This window comes from Colossoma macropomum, unplaced genomic scaffold, assembly GCF_904425465.1.
Source record: "Colossoma macropomum unplaced genomic scaffold, Colossoma_macropomum, whole genome shotgun sequence".
Taxonomy (NCBI): Eukaryota; Metazoa; Chordata; class Actinopteri; order Characiformes; family Serrasalmidae; genus Colossoma; species Colossoma macropomum.
In genome coordinates, this window is record NW_023496020.1 from 923,505 (window position 1) to 946,100 (window position 22,596).

General features: G+C 39.3%; 1 protein-coding gene across 1 annotated transcript in view; it reads left to right on the forward strand.

The window, feature by feature from the left end:
• The first annotated feature begins 8,064 nt into the window (after positions 1-8,064).
• fbn1 (fibrillin 1) overlaps positions 8,065-22,596 on the forward strand; it is a 165,256-nt gene continuing 150,724 nt past the window's right edge. Inside the window, exons 1-6 of the mRNA XM_036564582.1 lie at positions 8,065-8,283; positions 8,546-8,788; positions 13,269-13,351; positions 14,792-14,890; positions 15,948-16,043; positions 17,969-18,064. Of these exons, the coding sequence (XP_036420475.1) occupies positions 8,661-8,788; positions 13,269-13,351; positions 14,792-14,890; positions 15,948-16,043; positions 17,969-18,064 (502 nt within the window). The 5' untranslated portion in view covers positions 8,065-8,283; positions 8,546-8,660. The remainder of the gene's footprint in view (positions 8,284-8,545; positions 8,789-13,268; positions 13,352-14,791; positions 14,891-15,947; positions 16,044-17,968; positions 18,065-22,596) is intronic.

Genomic DNA, 22,596 nt, shown 5'->3' on the forward strand with positions numbered 1-22,596 from the left:
CCAGTGAAGTTCAGAACTGAATATTGTCTAAATAGAATATATTACATAAACACAGCAAAAAAACATATATGGAGACAAAAGTGAATTTAAAAAATGAATTAAAAAAAACTTTTCAGAGTGCTTATGCCTGATTGGTGATTTTACAGTTAAGCACCTCAGTGTCTGTACACCTAATGGCCATGTTTGATCAATGGGTTCACAGGTGTGGTATTTTGAATGGCAGTGCCTTGATATGGCAAAGAAGAGGCTTCATGTTAGATTTCTGTGTCTAATGTAGAGAAGTGTGTTTGGTGGTCTGCAAATCACAGTGTGTACTGTTTTGCTAAAAGTGTGACTCTGATAATGAGCATACAGTTGTGCAGATCTGGGCTGAGGTTTTGCCCATAAAATATCAGGTTCCGCTAACTGTGTGTTATTTCTAAATTTAGTGTGCAAGCTATCAAAAAAAAACTGTAAAAAGATAGTTCTTCTTCTTTAATAAAGACAATGGATCTATTTAGGAGCATGAACACTCAACCGTTTGTGTGATTAAATGGTTCTCTGCATGGTGAAATGTTTTTTCAGATTGATGGAGAATGTGTTGTATGTGGTTCTATGTAGCACCAAAAAGGATTAAGCTATCGTTACCATGTCAAGCTTATAACAATGGAAGATCTATATAGAACCTTTTTCAAAAAATAGGACTTAGTGGTAGGGGCAAGGGGTAAAATGGGATTGGTCCTATGTTCAGCAGATTTCAACTTGCAAATGAGCACAGCCTCCACACTGCATTTAGCTAATCAGAGAATAGACCAGTCTAACAGTCTATTCATGAACAGCAAACATTTAATGTAGAGAAACAGCGATATTCTTTCTCTTTATCTATGTATGTATATATAGCCAATATGTGTATATTTATCTATGTATATGGGTATTTCAGTCATACTGTTTTTCGAATGAGCCAATCAGAACAGAGCTCTTATAGTCTATCACTAAAGACACAGTAATAGAAACAGTAAGAGAACATTTTAAGGTGGAAGTGAATTGAAGGTGGCAATGAATTTAAGGTATTAGAATATTTAAAGTGGCAGTGAATTTAAGGTGCCATTGAATTTAAGTGTCAGTAATCTTAAGGTGGCAGTAAATTTGAGCTGGCAATGAATTTAGGTGGCAGTGAATTTATGTTGGCAGTTTAAAGTAGCACCTAGCAACACATTTCCATCCACCTTGGATACTGTTGCAACCACTTAGCAAAATCTAAGCAACACTTTTGCAGCCATTAACAGTCTTCCACCATTTTAACGTGTTAACATAATTAGCTGGCTTTTTCAAGCCAACTTAAAGTTCATTCACGAACTTAAGCTGTAAGCTTAATCCATTGTTTTTGTGATGTCACAAAAACCAACACATTTGCATAGCCCTATTCAGCCTGGAGCAGTTTAGCCCCACCTATTCACGCGGTCATGTTTACATAGGTCACAATACAGGTCACAATGTTTGAATAGGTCACAATGCAGCCAATCAGAACAGAGCTCATTTACATATACCAGTCTTAAAGGCACAGTAACAGAACAGCCTGTTTAATTGTGAGGGATAAAGAGAGGCTGTAAAGTGGTCATGCAGAAATGAATGATGACTATTTTTGGTATGTAAAACCACACAAACATTGTAAGTTGACCAAAAATACAAGAAAAATGCAGGGTATGTGCCCTTTAATATCATTAACTCTGTACACAGCCCCCCAGTGTGTTAATGGTGGTCCGGAGTTGGGGAGAGGAATACTGCAGTGTGCACAGCGTTACACACACACAATTCCCAAGCAGGCTGGGGTGCGGCTCAGAAAACAAATCATTGCCATATTAAAACCTTCTTTTCTTCTCTCTCCCACCCTGTCGCTCTCTGTAGGCCATTGTTCTTCCAGTGCCATTTCAGTTTAACTGCCTTGGTTCCTTTCCTCGTCTGGGGGGACACCCAGACCACTTTATTGGATTTCATTTGGCTTGTGGGCAGCGACTTTCAGCAGCTCCATAACATCTGCGCTAACGGCCTTTGATACAGCACGATCATGAGCATTGTTTATGACAGGGACACAGGGGGACACGCTAGTTTATTTGCTGTATGTATTGGGGCTTGTTAAAGCAAAGTCACCATCATTTACATTCACAGTGGTGTAGCATGGATTGTACATATATAGAGTATGGCCACAATTAAATAAATAAATAAGAAAGTGGGATGAAAACACTGTCCAAGCCTCTCAGTCTTTTGCAATCTACTTATCACGAGAAAACTTGAAGGCCCACAGGAAAACACTGAAAAGCTGTTTCATTGTTTTAGGGCTTGTATTAATATTGTTTACAGTGTGAAAACACTTTTATATTTCCTTTTATTGTTAAGTCAATGACTTTTTCAGTTTTATGACAAAGTGCTGTCATCGGCCCACTCCACCCATATGGAAAAACAATAAATTCCAAATGTACTTATCAAATATATTTTTGCAATGTATGAAAATGGCCAACAAATGTTTTTGTAGATACATTGTATCTAAAGTGCATTTATTAGTATTTGTTATTATTTGTGTTCAGTTGTGTGTAATTGTAATAAAGGTTATGGATATAACTAAACGGTACTGATTTCCGTGACCTGCATTGTACTTTACGTTAACCATGTACGTATGCAGTAAGACACTCACACACAATGTATTCCAAATAAACAGGATATTAAATCATAACTGCATTTTCAAAGAGTATCAATACCTACAATACTTGCTTTTGTCATGTTAAAGCTTTATTTGCTGATATTTAAAATTGCAATACTGGAATACAAATTCATTTCAAAAGGTATCAAACACTAAAGTGCATTAGACAAGATTTTGGATATTTTCATACATTTTCAAATGGATTTCATAAACACATTTACATACATTTATTTTTGTATGGTACATTTCTATGTGTAATATTTCTCCATACATTTTAAAATAAGTGCATTTTAAGATATGTTTGGTTAATATGGCAATATATTCTGAAATACATTTTAGCGTTTGGGACATATTTCAGCATGGACTGCAATATATTTGACATGTATTTCAAATACACAAGATTATATGTCCATATATATTTTTTCCCTATGGGCAGACTACTGGCCCTCCTCAGTATTGGCCCAAGGACCACCAAAGAGTTCTTTGTGGCCCACTTGTTAAGAAACCCTGATCTACACCACCTTCTGAAATGTCATGTTTGTTGGAATCTGTTCAAAGTGTTCTGAAAATAACTGGAATCTAAAAGCTGTCACCGGGGCTATGTAAAGGTAACTACTAAGAATAATACATTTCTTTTAATAAAACAGTAATTCAAAATACTAAAACTAAAATATTGATTGGGATAATGTAATAAATAAAAACTGTTTGAGGGTAGAGAGGTAAAACTTTTTCTCCAGCTGGTCATTCCTAATTAACCCTCTGTGGTCTGAGGTCATTCTCTCGATTTGTGCATATCTTCTTAAACTTTCCTTTAAAGGCTCATCATATAACATGATCCTCATATGTTTCATATCAAAATGCTCTGTTATTTTCATCACTACTTTCCAAAACTGCTGCAGCAACTTCAGCAGCTGTAAACTCTCGCCATTTCACGTGTCTCCGATGTGGACTGAATGGACTGTTTCTGATGACTGAATTATTCAAGCTAATGACCCGACAAGTAGGTCAGTCCATCTTACTAGTTAATGTGGGTAAATCCTGCGTACACAATCACTCTCACTACACAAAACAACATTTAACGGAAAACTTGACCGCTGATGGTCATTGGAAGTGCTGACCGCTAACGGTCATTAAAGGTGCTAACCGCTAACGTCCATTAAAGGTGCTAACCGCTATCGGCCATTGAAAGTGCTAACCACTAACGGTCATTGAAAGTGCTAAACAGCTGAGGAGAAACAGATAACAGAGGTATTATGCTCAAAATGTTAGCCTTCCAAGCTAGCTAGCTAACATTACCCAGCTATCCTAATGAGGTAACTACGTTAACATTGATGGCAATAGATATTATTTTTTGTCTTTTTTTCTTCTGAAGGTGCAATATCATGCAAATCTCATATAATACAGCTAGATGCTAGCCTTGTTTAGCTCAGTAACAGCTAAATTTAGCTAGCCCCTTGCATGCTAGTTTTAGTTTGGTGTAATCCTGCTGTTTCACTTTGGTAAGCTAGCTAGGTGGATAATGCAGTCACACATAAAACCATCCATCCATCCATCCATCCATCATCTAAACCGCTTATCCTTCTGGGTCGCGGTCACATAAAACCAATGAAATGTAAATTACTTCTTATTTAATTCCTGCATTGAATGGAAATTCATTTATCAATCGCAGTGCTTATGATAGTCACAGCTTACTGCTCATCTTCTTAACGTGTAGGTTAGGTTAAAGTTAAAATCTCTGCATAATTAAGTGGTTAAGATGTGAACAAAGTCATTTAGAGTAGTTTGGTCATGCTGCATGATGTTAAAAACATTGTTTTATGATCGTTTTGTGATAGAGTTTTAACTTGAGATGTAATTTAATACATTTATTTTAGTCTATCCATGGTGGAGGGATACATGCAGGGTGCTGTGAGGGAAAATAGTGTCCAAGGAAAACTTATTTTCGCATCATCAACATTCCATATAAAACTCGTGTAGGTTCACTGGTGGTTTTGGATAGTAAATAAAATGTCTATATTTGTGTTGTAGTCATGGCAACCCCTGGTTCCTATCACCACCACTGTAAAGAAATCTGAACCATTTCACACCAAACCACTCTGAATCACTCTGTTTACATCTGAAACACTGAGCTATGGAGAAATTTTGAATATTAATGCAATTCTCAGTGTTGATCAAGTGGAAAAAACTGGACAGGTCACCAGTCCATCACAAGGAAGCTCAAGCACCCTTCATGACCCAGAAGGATAAGTGGCATTTAGTCCCAAATTTGGTGGCACTGTAGCTAAAAAGACATAAAAAGAAGAAGAATCAATGGTGGCTGCTGGTGCTGCTGAGCATTTTGTGTTGTGAGAAGTCTGAGAACCCAAATTTTGACGAATGGTGTATCAGATTTTTTTATTTAGCACAAGAAAAAGCGAGAGAGGGTGAATCTTCACCATCAAAGAAGAGAAAACATGAAGAAGTAAAACAAAATCACCACAGATGACACCAGAAAGGTTCTGCTGCATGCTTGAAAAAGGAGAGATGAGGGAGGGGATTCAGTTGGCTGCAATCTGTAGCCTCAACACTAGATGCCACTGAATCTTACACACTGCACCTTGAAAACAAACCATTTATGCAGCTTTAATTCCATATACGGACTGTATGGGCTTGAGAATAAAAAGAACATCCTGAATGTTCACATACACTACTTTTTTAATGGGAAAAATTTACGTTAAGGACCCTTTAAATTGCTGCCTACATAGAGATCTCACTAAGTATTGAGACTCTCTCTGTCAGTGGACACCAGGTCTCCTCTAGGAGAACCCAAATCTAACACACCTCATTCAGCTAATCAGGGATTTCTGAAGGCAGTAGTTAGATGGTTCATGTGGGCATGTTTAGAATTGAAGCTAAACTCTGCAGGAAGGTTGATCTCCAGGAGCAGCCAGGTGTTCTACATGTTTCTCTCTTTCATTCTCTTTTTCACTTTTTTTTAGCAGGTGTGCAAATCCCTCCTGTTTTATCAATCAAGTGTGTGTGATGCTGGTTCAAAGTGTGTAGCTAGTTCTGGGCAGTATGGGTAAACATTTAAACCACAATATAATTAAAGGGGAATTGTACAGATTTGTCTACATTTTTGCATAATTTTGTTAATGCAATGTAAACAGAGTGATTCAGAGTGGTTTGGTGTGAAATGGTTTAGATGATAGGAACCAGGGGTCGCCATGACTACAACACAAATATAGCCATTTTATTTACTGTCCAAAACCACCAGTGAACCTACACATGTCTTCTAAGTTTTATATGGAATGTTGATGATGGGAAAATAGAGGGAAATTTGAAAAAATACATTTTCTAACCTTACTGCATGTACCCCTCCGCTATGAATAAATTAAAATAAATGCATTTAAATACATTTTAAGCAACAGCTTCATTTCAAAAGTATTGTAATCTCTTGATGATTGGACCAACAGAAATGCCCCAAAATTGATTAAAATAAAAACTCTTTACATTAACTTATATTGAAAGTAAATACCATTTTTACCCTCTCCTGTAAAGTTTCCATTTTAGAGATATTTATTTTTCTTTGGACAGCAATGATAATTTGATTATTTTTACTGTGATAAATTGCCCAGATTTTTACAACATTATCCCAAGGGGCGTCTTATTTAGGGCTCTCCAGTGGCACACCTGGCTGAGATTTTGCCCTGTCATTGGGACATTGCATATTTGAACCCAGATGTTAATTATTGGTGAGATTTATGCTTGTAGAACTGCGGGTTGCTGATATTACTGGCCAGTGTTTTTGGTTGGTCTCTATAAAAATGATGTAAATACTAAATACAAAGACTGAATAAAACATTTCTTCAGGAAAAACACTGAGAAATACTAATCATACTGATGACACTCTTTAAAAAAGATGGTTCTTCAAGGGCTCCTACACTCAAAGAACATTTTGCATCCTGAAATAGTTCTTCAGATTGATGAAGAATGTATTATATGTTTTAAAAATGGTTCTATGTTCCTGCCCCTCTGAGCTTAAAGCATGTGCAGGTTTACCAGCTCACCATCTTGTCCCTATATAAATGATGCAAATACAAAATACAAAGACTAAATAAAACATTGTACTGTACAATTACACTGTAAAATTACCAATCTTGCTGACTGACCTCTTTAAAAAGATGGTTCTTTAAGAGGTTTCTACACTCAACCATTTTCATGCTTAGTTCTATGCGTATTTAAACTGGGTTCTTCTATTGTTAGAAGCTTGACATCATAACAGTCGTGCTATGTAGGTTCCTTATATAACATAATTATGTCATATAATAACATAATGATAATATAATGATATCATAATAATTAATCAACAATTATAATAACACTTATAGTAATATGATAATAATATAATAGACTAATAATAAGCCTTAGTATGTAATAAACCTGGGATTTTACAGGGTTAATCACTTACTTTGTTTTGAAGATGTCAAGTTGCACAAAAATTATGCCTCAGCTTGCAACCTGCCACTAGTTGCGTTAAAGTTTCAGCACACAAAGCCAGCCTAAGGCTTAATGAGTTTAAAAATCAAAGCCAAGTCCCTGCCCCTCTGATCTTAAAGCATGCCCAGGATTTACCAGCTCACCAACTAGTCTCTATAAAAATGATGCAAATACAAAATACAAAGACTAAGCAAAGCATTACAAAAAAGTTTCTTCAGGAAAAACACTGAAAAATTACTAATCTTGCTGACTATGTGCTTTAAAAAGATGGTTGTTCAAGGGTTCTTTGCATGTGGAAATAGCAAAGAAAGTGTTGTATGTTTTGAAAATAGTTCTATGTAGCACCAAACGTGTGCCTCTATTTTTACAAGCTTGACCTCATAACGACAGCAGAATTCTTATTGGTGCTAAGGATTAATACTACTACTACTACTATTAATAATAATAATAATAATAATAGACTAATAATAAGTCTCATTATGTAATAAGCCTGGGATTTTAAGGAGTTAACTGCGTTGCTTTGTTTTGAAGGCATCAAGTTGCATATAAATGATGCTTCAGCTTGTAAATTGCAACTAGTTGCATGAAAGTTTCATCATGGAAACCAGCCTAAGCCTTTATGGGTTTAAAAATCAAAACAGCCAAGTTCCAACCCATCTGAGCTTAAAGCATGCACATGTTTCACCAGATCACCATCTTGATCCAAAATAATCAACTTTTTTATCACCAAGTCTAATTGTGTTTGACAGAGTGGTTGACAACTGTGTGTGTGTGAGTGTGTGGAGGGGAAGTTGCGCTGTACAAGTGAAAGTTTGCCTGCATTGTTTCCGCAGCACTCTGCCTCTCGCGAGAGCACAAGGGAGGGAGGGAGGGAGGGAGGGAAGGAGGAGAGTCCAGAAGAGAGAGAGAGAGAATGAGAGGGAGAGAGAGAGAAAGTGGAGAGAAAAAGCAGCAGCTTGTCTCGCCCTGCAGAATGGCCCAGAGGCTTTGAGCTTTGAGCTTCAGCTCTGTGCTGCTCCACCATGCTCACACACACACTCAGCTCCAGGGGAAAGCAGCTCTAACTCTTCTGCTCAATCCGGAGGACACACACATATACACACACACACACACTCCAGGGTCCAGGAAAGGTACCGTGACTCTCTCAACTGCGCTTCAACTGTGCACGACTCTGCCTGTTGTGACTTTGTTTCAGGACGTTTGTTAAACAGAGCTGGAACTTCATGCAGGGCTGAAGTTGCTCCTGCTGCGTTCAATCTGTTGTGCTTTTTTGCAATGGCCAGCAGTCCTTGGTCATCTGCAGACACTTTTTTTCTTTTTGCACTATTTTTTCTGCTCAAAAATTGAATTTCTGACTGCTTTAAAACTTTTATTCCCTTACTTTTCCTCCAGATCCATCCCAGATTGGCCTCAGCAGACGGGAGTTGCGTCCAGCCTAGAGGTTCTGTGCTCTCAGATCAAGTTTTTCTAAAGTGGATCAGCTGCGGGAAAGGGGCAGCGAGGCAGAATGTGGCTGCTGAAGTTGGCTGTGGGTCTCACAGCACTGTGTGTCGTGTGTGGAGACACCAAGACGGACAAACCTGCAGAGCAGAGGGTCAGCAGGTCCAAGCGCCGGGGCGGGGACACGCTTAAAGGGTAACTCCATCACCTGTTAACTTCTCAGAGTGTTAAACGAGCACCTGCAGCATTTCTGAGCCAGTACAGAGTAAATTCAGCATTGAGGAATGCTGGTCTATACTAACACTGACCTGTTGCATGAAAAGTGGCATGGTTGCGTGCAGTTATTTTGCAAGATAGAATGTGCAGGGTGACAGAATTATTTGTGTATGGCAAAAATATAATATTGTGATGAACTGAGTAAAAAGCTTACTTAAAAATATATGCTATCAAAAACTATCCATTTTATTCAATATTTGGCACAAAATCCAGTTACAAATTTTGCTCTCTTTATAAAGAAACATGCAGTTGGTCAGTTCGTCAAGCACTGACTATACACACAATATGATCAGAAAAGCCTATTGTATTGTGACAATTCATCACAATAACAATATATATTGTCATATTGCCCAGCCCTAATTATTTGTATCAGTAATCAAGTTTTAAAAACTTTTTGGCAATGCTAAGAATTTTCTTTCTTATCTTTCTTCCAGTCAAGGTCAAGTTCTGCAGTTACGCCATTCTGCTCTTAAGAAAGTTTAATTAAATTTCATTGTATGTAGTTAATCAGTTGCATTGTATTCAGTGCTGTGTGCTCTTTGTCAATGCTTGGAATTGTTACAGTGACGTGACCACCAGGATGTTTAATCAATAATTCTTGTGAGCTCTTGTTGTAGCTCTTGCTCTGGCTCATAGACTTTACATTATAAGTTGTGCTTGCAAAAGCAGCAGGACTAAACAGTTGGGAGATACGTTTATTTGGGCCAATTTCCTTTCACACAGAGACGGGGTGGTGGAGGCAGGATGGGGTGGAGGGGGTTGTCTCCAACCCGCCGCTGGCCCACATTCGTATGCTCTGGTATGAGGAGCAATACAGGGGTCCAAGCGCTGGACTGCCTCTTAAAGTTCTATTTGACTTATTTTACTCTGATTCTCAAGCAAATACGTGTGTGTTTGATGATTGTTGATGGTTTTCCTAATCTTCTGACCAAAAGCAATAAATCTAGATGTAACACTAGAAGAAAAAATCTTTTTAAGTTTTATATTTCTGAGCCACCTTCTGGAGTCCTAATTGGTATTAGGAAGGTACTTCTTTAATAAAGAATCAAGCGGAAGTCTTTGTTTAGAATCTCAGCTCTACCCTCAAAATCAGCTGTTTCCAAAGAAATATGTCTGAGTTTTGTAAACTGACCATATGGTAGGTTGCATTTTAGTGCAACTGATTAGTCCACTTCTAGAAAAAGACAGAACAGAGTTTTTCTCTGTGTCTTTTCTATATAGGGAAGATACCATTTTTCCATCACTGATTTTAATGTACACACTTCATGTCAACATGATGAGTAAACTTAAGCCTTGTCCATACATACATGGGTATTTTTCCTAGCATTGGTTCCCCGAAGCCATGAAGTCAAGCTCAGACCCTAATCTCAAGTCACCAGCTGTTAATCTCAATGAGCTGAGGGCTCAGCTAAATGCCTGCTAGGCATACGATTGGCTAAATTCGTCAGGGAGTTTATTTAGGCTGCTTTAGCTGCTCTTTCTCGCTGCTTCCTCTGCAAGCCTTTTTGCAATCTTCTGCTAGACCATTAGCCTGCTGTGGTCATTTTGGGGTCTTCCTGCTGCTCTCCTTGCCTTAGGCTTTCCATATATGCACATGAACGGGCAGGGAGGTCCCAGAACAGAGCCATACAACCAAATGTAATGTCTACAAATGGAAACACAATTTTTTCTTGAACAAAGTGGTCCTGGCTAAACTGGTCACTGAACACAGACCTTTTGTAAAACTCCTTCCAGGCTGAAGAAATTCAGAATTCAGGGATGGTTGGTAATGTCAGATTATGAACTGTTATCTGCTTTGTTTACACGAGGCAATTTTGTGCAAGGGCTGATGCAGTTAAAATATTGCTGGTTTTAACATCGCTAACAGGACTTGGTACATGTTTATACATAAATGTCCAGTTCCTCTTACACTATATTGAAGAACAGAGGGGTCAGAATGTTATGGAGGTCACTGCTATATCTTCACACTGTACACCCCCTACACATTTATATTACATATGTGGTGTTGGGGTTAACCCATGGAGAATAAATGTGTGGAGGTGTTGTGTCCCTTCACTCTGTTCTCCTACTACATGGCCTGCTGTTAGTGTGTGTGTGTGTCTGTGTGTGTATGTGTTTGTATATGTGTGTGAGGGTGGACAACATGGACAGGCTGCTGACTGGCTACAGCTGCTAAAGGAGAACCCTACACTGGCCACTTGTGATATTTTTGGGTATTTTTACATAAATTGTTATGGCTGTATTGATTAAAAAAAAAAACAATAATGTGGTAGGTCCACTAGACCACTGAGTAACAAGAATATCAACCCCCCCTCCCCCAACATTAAAAAAAAAAAACATGTACGTGTGGGCTAGACATTAATAGAAGGTCTTAAACCAGTAATCTCCAGCCCTGGTCCTAGAGAGCTACCTTATGTAGAGTTTAGTTCCAACCTGTATCCAATAATCTGCCCCACCCCCTTACTGAACTCTAATATATCTGATCCAGCCAATCAGGGACTTGGGAAGAGGCTGATTAGCTAGACTTAACTGTGTTTGGAACTAGGCTCTGCAGGAAGGTAGATCTCCAGGACCAGGGCTAGAGAACACAGTCTGAAACAGTTCATGTGCAATTCGAAGAGTTATATGAACCTCTGTAAATGACAAAGCAATTATCAGTACGTCTTTAGAACAGAGTAATATTTTCTAAGAAAGTTTATTCATGTAGCACCATTCAAATAAATGAAATTGCAGTTCAAAGTGGTTTAAAAGCAATTGGCAGAACATACAACATTACAATGGATTTGGAGGCTATGTTTAATAATGAGTAGTTAAGATAATAAAAGATATTATAAGCAATGATAAAGCAAAATGGAATACAACCCCAAATAAAAACAAAATGCAATGATGTGCAAATTATTTAAACCCTGCATTTCATTGAAAATAGTAAAAGACAACATATCAAATGTTGAAACTGAGAAATTGAATTGTTTTTTGAAAAATATATGCCCATTTTAAATTTGATGCCAACAACACGTTCCAAAAAAGTTGGGACGGGGGTATGTGTACCATTGAGTTTCATCACCTCTTCTTTTAACAACGCTCTGTAAGTGTTTGTGAACTGAGGAGACACTGCTGTAGTTTTGAAAGTGAAATGTTTTCCCATTCTTGTTTCATATAGGATTTCAGCTGCTCAACAGTTCAGGGTCTCCTTTGTCGTATTTTTCATTTCATAATGCGCCAAATGTTTTCAGTGGTGGCAGGTCTGGACTGCAGGCAGGCCAGTTTAGCACCCGGAATCTCTTACTATGGAGGAATGCTGTTGTAATACATGAAGAATGTGGTTTTACATAGTCTTGTTGAAATAACCAATGCCTTCCCTGAAAAAGACATCATCTGGATGGCAGCATATGTAGCCAAAACATATATATATCTGTAAGGTTTCAAGTACGGTCAGACGCTTGCAGATGTAACTTACAGAAAGGGCTTTACTGATAGAAACAGAGTTCAAAGTCGTAGTCGATAACCAGGCAGAGTTCAGATCCAGAAGGCACACGAAAGATACAAAGATCAGCCAAGGCAACAATCCAAAAAGGGAAAAGTAGTAGCATGGTCGAAGGTACAGGCAAGTGGTCATAATCCAAAATCAGAGACAAATTCGAGTCCGAATCTACACGGGGTTTCGGAGGCTGTGTGACAATATCATTCAGCATTAATGGGACAGTTGTGTGCATCACCCATGCCATGTGCACTAATGCCCCCCTATACTATCATGAATACTGGCTTTTGAACTGTGCACTGATAACAAGCTGAGTGGTCCCTCCCCATCTTTACTTCTGAAAGACTCAGCCTCTCTGGGATGCTCTTTTTATACCCAATCATGTTACTGACCTGTTGTACATTAATCAGCAGGTGTTCTTTTAGCATTACACAACTTTACCAGCCTTTTGTTGCTTTTTTGTCAACTTTTTTGGAACGTGTTGTTGGCATCAAATTCAAAATGGGCTTATATATTTCCAAAAAACAATAAAATTTCTCTGTTTTAACATTTGATATGTTGTCTTTGTACTATTTTCAGAGAAAAATCTAGGGTTTAAGTGATTTACACATCCTTGCATTTTGTTTTTATTTACATTCTGCACAGCATCCTAACTTTTTTTGGAAATGGGGTTGTAAAATAAAACTGATCAACAGTAAAATGTTAAAAACAAATAGAATACAATAAATACTAAAGATAATAAATAAGTGTAAATACTAACATCAACACTCCATAAAATCCAGACTGAATAAATGGGTTTTCAGTTTATGTTTAAAAATATACTGGAAATCAGGGGCCGCTGGGAGACGAAATAGCGAAAGTGGTGTGAAAGTGGCGGTGCGTTTCCTGAATGACCTGTGTTTACTGTCCCCTCACCTCCAGACCCAACGTATGTGGCTCACGTCACCAAACCTACTGCTGTCCTGGCTGGAAGACATTGACCGGTGGCAATCAGTGCATCGTCCGTAAGTTATAAACCTTTACTGGAGCTCCTAAAGACTTGTAAAGACCACACAACGTGCTTTACACCGCAGCATAAACGTTTACAGTCCAGCACGTGTGCAGCCCAGGGCGTTTGACCCTCCTCTGCTTTAACACTCCTCTGATGCCAGCCTAACACGAGGAGTTTGAGCTCAGCTCTTGGTGTGGATCCATCATCTGTAATGCTGTTTTTTCCTCCAGCAGTGAATAGGGAGCTGTTCAAGCTGCGTTCCTCAGGAAGGCTGTTTTTGGGCTTTGTGTTCTGTGATTGCGCGTTGGCCAGCAGCCTTCTTTTAGCAGAGGTGATGATATTGTTTAGCAGTTGAAACTGAGGAAGTGGGGGGTCATGCTCCACATCACGGCTGATTGACTGAACAGTTCCAGCCAGTCTTGCTCACTTTCCTTTGCTCTTCGCAGCAGCCTTGGTGAACAGTCTCCAAGCCAGGAGTCGTGATCATGGTTGGAATGTAACAGAATACAAGAATTGGGAATATATATTCAGAATACAGAAATTACCTGTATTCAGCAGTTACATTTTGTAAAGACAGTATAAAGAATACAGTTACTTTTACAATTTTTTAGAGAATACGTTCAGAATACATACTTACTAAATAATAAAAATGTATATAACATCTTTAAATAATAAATAACTGAGCTCTGCTAAAGCCTGAGTAGACTGATAAATCAATGTGATCAGTTATTAATCTCAGTGTTACTGAGCTCTGCTAAAGCCTGAGTAGACTGATAAATCAATGTGATCAGTTATTAATCTCAGTGTTACTGAGCTCTGCTAAAGCCTGAGTAGACTGATACATCAATGTGAAGAGACCTGTCCTACACTCCTAAAAATGATGGTTCTTCAAGCGTTCTTTTGTAAACAAAATAGTTCTAGATAGAACCATGAACACTCAAAGAACCCTTAGCATGAATAAATGTTTTTCTGCAACATTAAATGTTTCTGGAGATTGATGGGGAATGTGCGGTAGATGGTTCTATGTAGCACCAAAAAGTGTTCTTCTATTGTTACGATGTCAAGCCTGTAACCCTCTTTGGTGCTACATAAATCTCTTTTCAAAAAAGGTTCTTTATAGAACCACCTAAAGCACATCCTCTGTCAATCTGAAGAACCATTTCATGATGCAAAGAACCCTTTAAACATGCAGATGGTTGTATGAGTGTTCATGGTTCTATATAGAACCATTTTCTTTTCTAAAGAACACTTGGAGGACCATCATTTTATGTGTGCATTAATCTACCAATGAAGTTACTACATGTTAAAATGTTGATACTAGTTTAAAAGCTGTGTATTGGTACTGTATTCTCACCTATAGTTATTGCAATACCGTGTTGTATTGATCATTACTTCTCTCTCTCTCTCTCTCTCTCTCTCTCTCTCTCTCTCTCTCTCTCTCTGTCTCTCTCAGCGATCTGCCGCAGTTCTTGCGGAGATGGATTCTGCTCCAGACCAAACATGTGCACCTGCCCAAGCGGACAGATCGCTCCGTCCTGCGGCTCCAAGTCAGGTACCAAACACGCCTCCCTGGCTCTGAAGTGTGTGTGTGACTGTGGCTGAGCAGCTGCGTGGGGCAGAGTGTTTATGTTTCCGTTGTCAGAGTGTTTTTCAGAGGCGTGTTTCTGGCAGAGCCTCTCTTAGCTATGGTAAGTTTGTGTCTAATCTCCAGTCCAGCCACAGGTATGATGTCATGTATGAAGTCATTTCCTGTCCATTGGCCATAGCTGCATCCAAAACTTTTGCTACTGCCCCTCCTGCTACGTGGAGGAATCGAGGAGTGGAAAGGAGGAGCGAAGAGAATGAGCAGGAATTGGTGAAATGGGACAGCTGACTCCTTTAAACTCACTAAATGTGATGTCTGCATTCAGTTGGCATTCTGAACTGCATTCGGAAATCACTTTATTAAACGAGAGGAGCAGATTAAACAGTATAAATAGCTGTTATTGTTTCACCTTAAAAGGTTAATATTTAGTGACCTGCTGAATTTGCTCCGATAAGAAGTCGGGGCTGTGAGACTCGGGAGCTGCAGCTGCTTTAGTTTCTCTCTTGAACATTTGCTGTAATGTTCATGCTGTGTTTGATGTCTGTCAATATTAAATTCATTACAATCTTTTGAAATACGAGGCTCATTCTCTGCGGCTCTCAATGAAAAACTATCAAATTTCTATCTTACCAAAATCGCAGGTTCCCAGTTTCAAATTTGTGCTTTATGGCTGCAGTCTGGACTAAACTAAATGCCACCGTCAGGTGAAAGGAAGAACAGCAGCGTACTGGCTTGTGGGCCACTAATAACACACTCTAAAACAGAAGACATGGGCTGAATAAAATCTGCCACATTTGGCCCTGAGGCTGGATTTTGGAAACCCCAGCCTTAGGCTAAAGAAATTTACATCCAGACTTTGAATCCAGTTTTCAGAGCTAGATTTTGTAATCTCTCAGCCACATCACTCAGTTTAGCATTCCCTCGATAATGTGTGGTGTGTGTTAGATCCTGTGAGATTGTAGGGCTTGTGTATGTGTTTGGTGGCGTATGTGTGCAGTTTGTAAGAGATTCTTTGTTTTTGCAGTTCAACACTGTAACATCCGATGCATGAATGGCGGATCCTGTGCAGAGGACAGCTGCTTGTGTCAGAAAGGCTACACTGGAACTCACTGTGGCCAGCGTAAGAAGTCTTTGCATATAAAGTACAAAACCCATAAAAATTAAGATGACCTATTACTTAAACACTCATTTGCTTTGTATTATCAATACTTTTTCAGAAGCACAACATAAGAGTAATTGGTTCAGTGTGTTTACACATAATAATCTGATAACTACAGAAAATCAGATTGTGTCAGTAACTGATTCAGTGTGTTTACACTTGATAATCTAATAAATGCAGAAAATCAGATTCTGTCAGTAACTGGTTCAGTGTGTTTACACTTAATAATCTGATAACTGCAGAAAATCAGATTGCGTCAGTAACTGGTTCAGTGTGTTTACACTTAATAATCTGATAAATGCAGAAAATCAGATTGTGTCGGTAACTGATTCAGTGTGTTTACACTTGATAATCTGATAAATGCAGAAAATCAGATTGTGTCAGTAACTGATTCAGTGTGTTTACACTTGATAATCTGATAAATGCAGAAAATCAGATTGTGTCAGTAACTGATTCAGTGTGTTTACACTTGATAATCTGACAACTGCACAAAATCAGATTCTGTCAGTAACTGGTTCAGTGTGTTTAAACTTAATAATCTGATAACTGCAGATAATCAGATCATGTCAGTAATTGGTTCAGTGTGTTTACACTTAATCTGATAACTGCAGAAAATCAGATTTTGGCAGTTACTGGCTCAGTGTGTTTACACTTAATAATCTGATAACTGCAGAAAACCAGATTGTGTCAGTAACTGGTTCAGTGTGGGAAAACTCCAGGTTTATGTGAATCCAGCAGTAATTGGATTTCTGCTTTACCACCGGCCAATAAACAGAATAAGATGTGACGTAAACGTAATGTAAAACCCAAGCAGGGGCTTTTTATTAAAATATATAGTCACTTAAGATGAACATGTGAACAATCATCATCTAGTAAATGAAAAATATTTAAATCCTTCATTTCGTCAAGCATGTATTTGGTTTCAGTGTCGCTCCAAAAGTGCTGTGCTGTGTCTCGCGGGTGCTGTGTTAAACGCTGCTCGCTGTTTCCAGGGCAGCGCTGTTTTTTCACACATGCTCAGACTGAGAGAGACTGAAAGAAATCAAAGTGAGGGTTTACATACACTTAAAAACCCCATTACTGAGCTCAGATCCAGCCTCTTTATCAGATTTCTTATTCAGATTTATAGACCTTAATCTGATCCAAGAAATTACAGTGTGCTGTTTACACGATCACTTAATAAACAGATAACTGCAGAAATCTGATAATTATCAGATTATTCAGTGCCTATAATCACATTCAGTGTTAACAGTACTGTTTAATCTCCACTCACTGAGCACTTTATTAGGTACACCTACCCATTTTATCAGCTCCACTTATCATATAGGAGCACTTTGTAGTTTTACAATTAGAGACTGTAGTCCATCTGTTTCTCTGCACCTTGTAGATGTAAAGTCAGAGACGATAGCTCATCTGCTGCTGCACAGTTTGTGTTGGTCATCCTCTAGTCCTTCATCAGTGGTCACAGGACGCTGCCCACATTACGCTGTTGGCTGGATGTTTTTGGTTCTCAGTCCAGCAGCAACACTGAGGTGTTTTAAAACTCCAGCAGCACTGTTGTGTCTGATCCACTCGCACCAGCGCAACACACACTAACACACCACCGCCATGTCAGTATCACTGCAGTGCTGAGAATGACCCACCACCCAAATAATACTTGCTCTGTGGGGGTTCTGACCATTGAAGAACAGGGTAACAAAGTATGCAGAGAAACAGATGGAGTACAGTCTGTAACTGTAGAACTACAAAGGGCTCCTATATGGTCAGTGGAGCTGATAAAGTGGACAGTGAGTGCAGATACAAGAAGGTGTTCCTAATAAAGTCTTCAGTGAGTGTATATTGTGTTATCATGCAATTATTACTGATCAGTAATTCTGTCTGTGTAGCGGTGTGTGAGTCGGGATGTCTAAACGGTGGAAGGTGTGTCGCTCCAAACCGATGTGTGTGCACGTACGGCTTCACCGGAGCTCAGTGTGAACGAGGTAAGGCACATCCCAGTTTCTAAACACGCTTACATCACAGCTATTACACTGCAAGGATCCAGGACTGTCATGCTGATGAAGTTTGTTGTCATAGCAATGTGATGCTGAGTCGTTGGTTGCTGTGCTGCTGTTTATGTGTGTTATGCTGATTTATTACTGTTAGACTTCTGACTGGTTTTGGAGAGTGTGAGTCCTGGTGAGTATGAGTTCAGAAGAGTTCAGTTTCTGAACAGGTTCTGGAGGTTCATGGTTCTGGAAAGTGCTTGTTTTGAATAGTGCAGGTTCTGGAGAGTGGATTCTAGAGAACACAGGCCCTGTACACTCAGGAGACCAGATTCTGGATAACTTGATGTTCAACTTCAAAAGATTGTTTGTTATGGAGAGTTCAGGATCTGGAGAGTACAGATTATGGAGAGCTCAGGTTCTGGACAGTGTGGGTTCTGGAGAGCACAGGTCCTTATAGAGAGCATGTTTTGGAAAGTGCAGGATCTAGAGAGTACAGGTTCTAGACAGTGTAGGTTCCTTTGGTAGTATAATTATGGACAGTGGATTTTGGCAAAGTGGGCTCTGGATGGTGGACAGTCCTAGATAGTGTGGCTCAGAAGACTGCACTTTTTAGAGATCATGGATTCTAGAGTGTGTGGATTAAGGACAGAGCGGGTTCTAGAGAGTGTGATGAAGACTGCAGATTTTGGGGAGTGTGGGTTCTGGGAAGCATGGGTTCTGCAGAGTGTGGGATCTGGACTGTTCAGGTTCTGGAGACTTCAGATTCTGGAGAATTCATACTTTGGAGAGCTCTTGTTCTGCAGCTTGTTAGTTCTGTGTTAGTCCCCACATGGGTTCCGGAAACTGATTGCTCTAGAGAACCCTTGTTTTGGACAGTATGGAATCTAGAGTATGTTGGAGAATATGGGTTCAGGAGAGTGTGGATTATGGAGAACATGAGTTCTGAATGATACAGATTCTGGACACCAGGTACTGGATAACTACTACTGGATAACTGGCTAACACCAGGTACTGGTTTTGGACAGTTTGGGTTCTGGAGAGCTTCAAGTTCAAAAGACTGTTTATTATGGAGAGCTCAGGTTCTGGAGAGTGTGGGTTCTGACCAGTATGGGTTCTGGAAAGCTTGAGTTCAGGTTAAAGGGACTATTTATTAAGGAGAGGTCAGGTTCTGGACAGTGTGGGTTTTGCAGAAGTCAGGTTCTGGAAAGCATGGGTTCTGGAGATTGTGAATTGTGCAGTTGTCTGCTGTGGATATTAAGGTCACTGCAGCTCTGCTTCCTGCTGGGTTAAGGGTTTGTCTCATGTCGGGTGATATTGCTCTGCTCTGTAATAACACAACCGCCGTGTGAGAAAGCGACATGGCACAGTCATTCATTATTTTCATGTTTTTCCAGCTTGTTTTTTTCCGAAGCTGCTTTTTGAGCTCTGTCATGTGTTTGGACTCGTCCCTCCATACAGACTATATTTGATACAGATGTGCCGGAACGTTCTATCTGGAACGGAGTGTGTGAACGAGAGATGCAGTGCGGTGTTTGTTTGGTACCAGGTGCTTTTCATTATAATACATATTTACTTGGAAATGCCCAAAACAAACGTGTTTTAAAAGCAATGTGAGTCCCTCTAATGTTTGAGTGGCCATGGCCATCTTCAGCAGGACAGGATCTTCTGTTCTACTCAGGGCAATTGAACAGGGTTTGGGTAATTATGAGTAATTATTTGTGTGGTTATATCTTGTAAGTACAGGACAACAAACTTAAGCCTACTGCATGCAGCCTTGAGCCATAGGTGGCAGTGTTGTGTCGCCAGCACTGAGTTATTCATCTGTTCGGTCAACTTTTTTCTCAACAGGAGAGAAATATAGAGAATTAAAAGTTAGAGGAATTTCAGGCTCAGTTTCCTGTACATACTGATTTAAAACCTTGAACAGCACAGTGGATAACACACCACCCTGTGCACAGGACACCAGGGTCTGTTTATCAGAAACACAACACCAAGAAATTTCTTGGGCAAGACAAAATAGGCTAATATTGCATATCACTGTAGGCTAAATACATAAATGCAGCATTTTAGAGCTGCAACTAATGACTATTTTTGATAATATATTAATTATTGAAATGAATGATCAACGGTTCGGATTGTCTCACAGTTGCTCAGTGGATCTTATGTAGCTGTCAGCTTTTAAATATAGCTTAAGTTTGTTTTTAGGCATGTGCTAACTAACAATAAAGACAACGAAGATGAATACTTTATTCAAAAATATGCTTTTTACTGAACTTTGCTGCTGATTTAGAAGATAAGTGAAAAAGAAATTCCAATGTGTTTTTTCTGTTACAATTTAAAACCAAGTTAGCAGCAATAAAATATAGCAAAAATACACCACCCATCTAAATTGGAAAGAAATATAATAAGAAATACAAGTATAGAAAAGTGCATTTTGTGCAGCTACATTAGGCTACATGCCATAGAACATATCGAGTTCTCCGGGGTTAAACCTGTGCACTTGGCAGCAACACATTTTCCAGGCATAAACGTCACCGTGACAACAATGCAGCTTTGAAAATTATACATTTATGGCACATTTAAGCACTACTTTATCCATCATGTGAAGACCAAAACACATCTCAGTATAGAAGCTGAGAAAGTTTCGAATTAAACTATGTGGAAGTCTGCACTCAAAACTACTGTTGTCACATCTGCTGCCAGTTACCCTCCACACCAGGAGAGGTCTCATTGTCCTGAGTACTGACACTCTAGCTGACAACTTTGCTACATCAGAGGCCATTTTGTAGAGAATTTAAGGGGCATTCAGCCCCATGTTCTGTGTAAAGTCTTGTAAGGTTTTCCCTGCAATTCTGGGCCATGTTTTTCTTGTGTTTATACTACGGTTACAAGCCCTTGCCTTCTTGTTTCGAGTATTGGATCACTTTTTTGGACTGGCTGCCTGATCTTCTGTGATATCTTCACAGTTTTGACCCTGCCAGTTATTGCTGATGCTTCTTGTGGTTGTCTGATAAACCTGCACTTGATTCCAAATATCTACTGTGGAGTTAATCATTAGCAGACATTTTATTACCATTCCCACAGGAATGCTGTAACGTTTATCCCCATTTCTGGAATATTTCTTGTTTTGTCCCCATATCTGTGGATTACCACTGAAATCCATGGTGTTACCACTATCCCCATTGCCATGCAGCTCTCTAGTATGTTCAACACCATTAACTATTCATTGATCAATAGAAAATGTATTTCAAAATAGAAAACGTCACAGCTCATAATGTGAAAGCTAGTTTTAACATTAATATTAGCTAACTAACCGAGACGAGTCTTCATCTTCAAGTGAGTCAGCGTGCCTCCTCTTCAGATGCTCCAGCATAACTCATGTGCCTCATACCAGCTTTGTGAATGTTGCATTTACAACGTTTTGGCCGAGTGTGAATTGCTCCCACATTTAGGATGTTTTTGGTCGCAAAGGTGTGGCCATTGCAGTATTGTTCACTTCACTCCACTAAGGGGTAACACATATGTGAGCACATTCCAAGTCAGCATGAAAAACACACATGATGTCACCAACTAATTGACAAATTCTTTGGTAACTAATTTAGTCATCAATTTTAGTTGACTACATCGATTATTCATTGCACCCATTTACTCTTATTCTTTATTAAATATAATGGTTCTATATAGAACCGTGAACACTCCAAGAACCCCTTTGCATGATTAAATCGTTCTTTGTATGGTGAAACGGTTCTTCAGACTGATGGAGAATGTGTTGTATATGTGTAACATTGGGAATCCAGAAGACGAAGCAGGATGCAAGTGCGAGTGGGTTTTGTGTCAAGACAAAAGAAACATGAAAAGAAATATATGCATACATCTTCTAAACCGCTTATCCTTCTGGGTCGCGGTGGGGTGCTGGAGCCTATCCCAGCTGTCATTGGGCGGAAGGCAGGATACACCCTGGACAGGTCACCAGTCCATCACAGGGCAGACAGACAGACATATACAATCACACACACACTCACACCTAGGGGCAATTCAGCATGTCCAATTGGCCTGACTGCATGTCTTTGGACCGTGGGAGGAAACCGGAGAACCCGGAGGAAACCCACGCAGACACAGGGAGAACATGCAAACTCCACACAGAAATGACCCCGGTCGCCTGGCCGGGTATCGAACCCAGGCCCTTCTTGCTGTGAGATGACAGTGCTACCCATGAAAAGAAATAAGAGCAAACTAAAACACGAACATAAAGCTACAACCAATCTGAACAATCCAGAACAGGAACACATTCAGATTCACATTCAGTTTAACATTCAATGCCAATCAAAGACAACACTAAAACAAGAGATATATATATATACAGCGAGTGAAATAAGTATTGAACACGTCACCAATTTTCTAAGTAAATATATTTCTAAAGGTGCTATTGACATGAAATTCTCACCAGATGTCGGTAACAACCCATCCAATCCACACATGCAAAGAAATCAAACCATAGATGTCCATAAATTAAGTGATGTGTAATA